Source organism: Drosophila bipectinata, chromosome 3L (assembly GCF_030179905.1).
Source record: "Drosophila bipectinata strain 14024-0381.07 chromosome 3L, DbipHiC1v2, whole genome shotgun sequence".
In the NCBI taxonomy this organism is placed as follows: Eukaryota; Metazoa; Arthropoda; class Insecta; order Diptera; family Drosophilidae; genus Drosophila; species Drosophila bipectinata.
The window spans coordinates 10815385-10820998 of record NC_091738.1 but is presented as its reverse complement, the minus strand read 5'-3'; the positions used below and the strand labels follow the sequence as shown (position 1 = coordinate 10820998).

General features: G+C 45.1%; 1 protein-coding gene across 1 annotated transcript; it reads left to right on the top strand.

The window, feature by feature from the left end:
• Positions 1–1687: 1687 nt before the first annotated feature.
• nerfin-1 (nervous fingers 1) lies at positions 1688–5058 on the top strand. The gene has a single exon (XM_017236911.3). It carries the CDS (start codon positions 1913–1915, stop codon positions 3395–3397), a length of 1485 nt encoding a protein of 494 aa, XP_017092400.2. The 5' UTR covers positions 1688–1912; the 3' UTR covers positions 3398–5058.
• The last annotated feature ends 556 nt before the right edge of the window (positions 5059–5614 follow it).

The following is a 5614-nucleotide window of genomic DNA, read 5'->3' as shown; positions in this document are numbered from 1 at the left end:
GGAAATCTATAACCCACAGGCACTAATCCCCTGGAATAAGCCTGTCGCAGATTAATCAAACTTCATCGCTTTGATGACTTGATTTGCGTTTCCTTTTTCTCTCACTTTAAGGCGGCATTTGTGACTGACAAGGATAAGTTGGCAAACGCATTCGCCGAAAGGGGAGTTCATCTTTTTTTTCCTTCTTTGTTTCGAAGCCAGCACAGGGTTGGAATTTGCAGCGTCCTTTCAGGACTTCGGCCTGGATGGCCAAGAGGATGGCAGGAGACTTGAGGACAATGCTCGCGTGGCTGGCGCACTTCTGAGACTTTTGTTGCCATCGCCACCGAAGTTTGTGTTTGGATTTGGCTTCGGATGCGTGCGCTATTTTAATTCTAAGCTGCATGGCAAACATCGATTCCCTGCCATCCTTGCCATTCTCGGTATCCTGCCACCCTGCTGCGTTTGGATCGCTTTGGGAATAGACTCTGCAATAGGGAGCTTACACAGAGCCCGGTTTTGGGGTGGCAGCGTTGCCATGCACGTGCCTACCGTAATACAAGAACAACAACAATGGCGGCATCGTGTTCAACATAATATGCCATATTTCCAGGAGTCCTGCCAGTCCTATGAGTCCTGCGACGAAAAGCCCTCGACGAGAATCGAAAGTGCATTCCCTTTCATGGCAACCATTGCCACTGTTGGCGTCGCATTTCGATTATATTAATGCAAAGCACACCCAGACACAGACAGACAGCCGCACACAGATACTCGCAAACACTGTCTCTCAGATACACAGACACAGGCACAAAATCCGAGATACAGATACGTGTTTTTGGTGGTGAAGTTCGAATCCAAGTTGTGTCTGCGACGCTACCTATCCCACCAAAAGAAAACTTGACAAGCTTAACCGTCGTCTGAGGCCGCAAAAAACTGATAAATGCAGTGCTCAGAATTACACTTGAAGAAAACCTATTATAGGTTCAAGAAGTATTTCTATTTTACCTGTCTTTTTGTTTACTTAGGGTCCTTAAATATCCAAACATCTTTGTTGCAAACTCGAACAGCTGTTTCGCCATTTCTTGGCAACAATGAATCAATTCACCTCCGAAGGGATCCCCTGTTGAGGTCCATTGAGGACTCTGCTGTTCTGACCTTATGGTTATACGCTCAATTAACGGTTGCATGGTTGTCAGCTGTTTTTGGCAACAGGATGGAAAAGGAAAAAAGGACAATATGGAGCTCCGATTTCCGCAGAATATTTTCCAGGCGAAAAATCGGATGGAAGGTGCTGCGTTTTTGGTGCGTGGCAAAAATAGCAGCTGTCGCACATTGATTTTTCCGAGTGCATTGTCCTGGCTTCAGTTCAGTATGTTTGTGTGTGTGTGTGTTTGCAGGACTTTCACTAACAGCTCCCCCTTAGTGAGTTTTCCCCGTGTGTTTATGCCTGTGTGTGTGTGCGTGTGCTTGTGAGTGGAAAAAAGGGTGACTAATGTGTGTGTGATTGCTAACAAAAGATTCCGGCTTTTGCGGCTCGAGCTCGGCCGGCGTCGAAAAAGGACAACGACTTGGCTGCGCCCGGGGGATGATTTGTATTTCCAGGAGCGACACCAACACAAACAATGATTTCAGTTTGGGTTTCGCTTACGGTTTCGGTTTCGCTTTCCTTTGGGCCCATGGCACACATAAATAGCCGCCGCCAGATCCCTTCAACGTCATTCGCAGCAGAAACGTCGAGCCGACTAGAGGTCCTGCCGCTTTTTGGGAGTTCACTCAGTCCGCAAGGATCAGCGTTATCAGTTTGTTGTTAAGTTTCCTTCCGTTCTACGTTCACCGTTCTACGTTCTCCGTTCACCGTTCACCGTTCCACGTTCTACGTTTTGTTCTGTTTTATTAATTGCCAAACGCGTTTAAGTTATCCACTATCGATGCCATGGCCCAAACACAGACACAAATGCAAACCCACTCGGAAACCGAGACCCTCAAACACCCACACAGCATCGGCATCCAGCTGCAGCACAAGGGCATGCCCCACGGCCTCGGTTTGCTGACCACAGTGGCCTCCCTGCCCCCCAAGTACCGCAGTCGCTATCTGAACCTGAAAACCAAGTGCGAAATTCCACTGGATCTCACGGTGAAACTACCATCGCCAGTGCCCAGTTGCGATGTGCCGGTGGCCACCACATTCACGGAGGTCTATACCGAAAATGTGCAGCCGATCCAGCCGGAAAAGCCAAGGGAGGTGAAGGACCAGCAGCCGGAGTCGGAGCCGGAGCCGGAGCGGCAGCACGAGGCCCTAAATCCAGTGAAACCGCCAACCCCACCACAAAGTCCAACTAGCAAACGAAAATTGAGCTGCGACACTGATGACGGCTATCAGCAACCTGCCAAAATGTCCAAAATGGAAGCATCCGCTGTCGAGATTGAAGCTACGCCGGCGAAACCCATCCAGGTGACCGATTCTGCGCCAAAAACCAACAAGCCCACCACCTCCTCCGGCAAGCCCTCACGCAATAAGGCCACACGTAAGCTTAAATTCGACGAGGAAACCAGTTCACCGGTTTCCGGCACAATTATCCGACCTCTGGAGGACATCACCGATGGCACCATGCAGTACAGCAACGGTGACATAGATCCCAAGTACAACATCGTTGAGATCACGGAGGAGACTAAGGCTGAATTGGCGGCCATCAAGAATGTGATTGGGGACTATGTGTGCCGGTTGTGCAAGATCAAGTTTGAGGATGCCTTCGGGCTGGCGCGGCACAGATGTGCCTGCATTGTGCTCCTCGAGTACAGGTGCCCCGAGTGCGGTAAGCAGTTCAATTGTCCCGCCAACCTGGCCTCCCATCGTCGCTGGCACAAGCCGAAAAAGGAGGCCGCCACCTCCTCCAAAAAAGAGAATCGCAACACCATCAATCAACAGCAGCAGCAGACACAACAACCACAGCAGCTGGCTGACAAAAAGGATGCCGAAGAAGTGTCCTTTGATTGTCTGGAGTGTGGCAAGAAATTCAAGAGGGCTGCCTACCTGAGAAAACACCAACTGACTCACCAGAAAAAGGCGAAACTGGGGGAGGAACCAGTCGAACCACCCATCCCCACACCCACCACAACAACCACAATAACTGGCAGTTTCCACTTCAATCAGGCTGGCTCTTCGGGAGTCTCCACGTCCTCCGCCAGCAGCTCGCACTCGGATGAGGGAGTCTACGTTGTGGGCACGGCATCCAGAAGTAATTACGACTATGACAATGATTACCTCTCAGACTGCAGCACCTCGACCTCATCCGCCGGCTACGGGCGCCTCCAGATCGTGGAGCACGGTCTCACCGAGGAGGAGAGTATTGCTGCCGCGGCCTTGACCAATCTGCGGAACTGTGCCTCCGTCATCCAGCACACCACCATGGCCCACTAATATCGAGTGAGATTTTATACCAAAAATAACAATAGTTTTTACTTGAAAGTTTAGTTAAGTTTAGTTATTAGTTAAACCAAAAATCCCATTCCACGTTTGGGATATCTGCAGCTAAAACCGACCAAAGAATTAGTTTTATTATGAAAAGGGTAATTCAGTTTACCCGTTTTTAATATTAGTTAGATGTAAAGTTTAGTTTAGTTAACCGATTCAGTTTCGTTCGCAAGATGAGTTCAATTCTAGTCAGACTCTAATTTGTAATCCGTACTTCGGCAATCATTCCCAGTAGGTACTTTTAATTCTAGTCAGTGTAAACCAAAGAATCTTGGCACTAGTCAGCTTCAGGAGGATCTCAAAAACACTTCTAGTCATTAGGATTAGTTAAGGAACAGTTGGGAGTGCAAAGAACTCTAGTCAAACAAAAAACATCAAAAACCAAAGATTCATTACTAACATTTCTCATAACTTATAACCCTCATAGCTATTTTTCAAACTAACACTTTTCATAAACTTTTATCTGAAACTAACACTCCATCTTAAAGCTATTCTTCTTATCCCTGACTTTCATTATTCACCATTATCATGCCCTGACACTTTCATAAATCATTATCTCGCCATGACTCATTCAAATACTCATCTTTCCCGATCATCTTTATTACAACCATTTCTCAAGCATTCCTCATCTTTCATCCTCCACACATATCATATTTCCACCCCAATTTCCTACTAACATTTCTCATGTCATTCTAGTCAAAAGTTCTTGCATTCCTTCTAGTCATTTTAGTTTAGGTTCTTACGAATATATATCTATTTAGGCATATATCATTCTTCAATTTCGGATACAGCTTTATTTCTATTTAGGTTGCATACCGATACCAAAATTCAGGCGAATCTGTGCAGTAATAGTTTTTAAGTTCAAACCAAACACCAAAAAGCAAAAACCAAATTCCAAATTCTAAGTTTATATTTAATAACTGAAGACCAAACCCAGTGAGTTTGTGAACCAAAGTCGAGTGTGAACTCTAGTCATTTTTTAGAATCTTAAGGCGGGGGACGGAGCAACTCCCCCATTAATAATTTCACTTATAATCAGTTCAATTTAGTTTAGATTAGGATAGAAACGGACATTAGACCAGCGTCACACTACCAGTCAAAGTATTTAACAGTACAACCTAGCTATAGAGGCCCCAGGCATCAGAACCGGCGGTTGTGTACTTAAAGCAATATATAGTAAGCCATATCCCGATATCGGGATCGATATCACAGCGCTAACGTTCCTTAGCATGTGAGCTTGTATCATAAACATAGATATCTTGGTTGTAACCGCAGAGTACAACGAAATGGGAAACTTTCGCTCAATCTAGCAAGTAATTATAACTAAGCTATATCATATTTATTTACACATAGGACCATATCGGTTGAGATTCGATTGTGATACTAACTACTAAGCCTAAAGTTTACAAGGATCGTTGTGCTCAAGAGTGCATTAACAATAAGAAAAGGCAGATTTCTGTACCAAATATTTTTATACGTAATTTACATTTAAAGATCAACATATTTTTATACAAAAATCCAATGAAAAATTTCAACTTTTGAAAAGCCCCATAAAAATTGTAAATTATGAAAACACTTGAATAAAAACGGAAAACTGAATGTGAAAACTTATTTTATTGATGATGGGCTTGATGGTTTGTCAGGACATACAAACCCTCCAAAGGAGCAAATAATTGCTTTTTAATTTCGAATATCATTGTCATCGTCATGTGGGGGTTGTTGCAAGTTCCGAGGTCTCGAGGTCCAGAGTAAACAATAATGATGATTGTTTCTTGGCAGATACTCCATAATAATTCCTGCAGGCCTGTAATGAAATGCCATTAGAGGCCATTGACATGGCCCATCGATCTGGGGTTTTCGACCGAAAGCAAATACCAAAACACATTCGCTGGGAAAGCGGAAAAGCGGAAGTGGATTCGGGAAAATGGGCAACGGACATCGGGCAGATGCAACTTGCGCCTAAGCACACACCAACAAAAACTGGGGAAGAGTGTACTGCGATGGGGTGTAGTTGAGGGTGTGTGTGGTGTGGCTGGACCAAAACTGAAACCCTAAACGGGCCCAAACTAATAATGCCCTCAACGGAAACGCGTAAAAAATGCTTAATCAAATACAAATGCATGACAGCACGGAATAAAAAATAAACGAACAGGATATGCCAGG

Excerpts from the sequence above, each read along its gene's own strand:
- nerfin-1 (XM_017236911.3), top strand. The coding sequence starts at position 1,913 with ATGGCCCAAACACAGACACAAATGCAAACCCACTCGGAAACCGAGACC.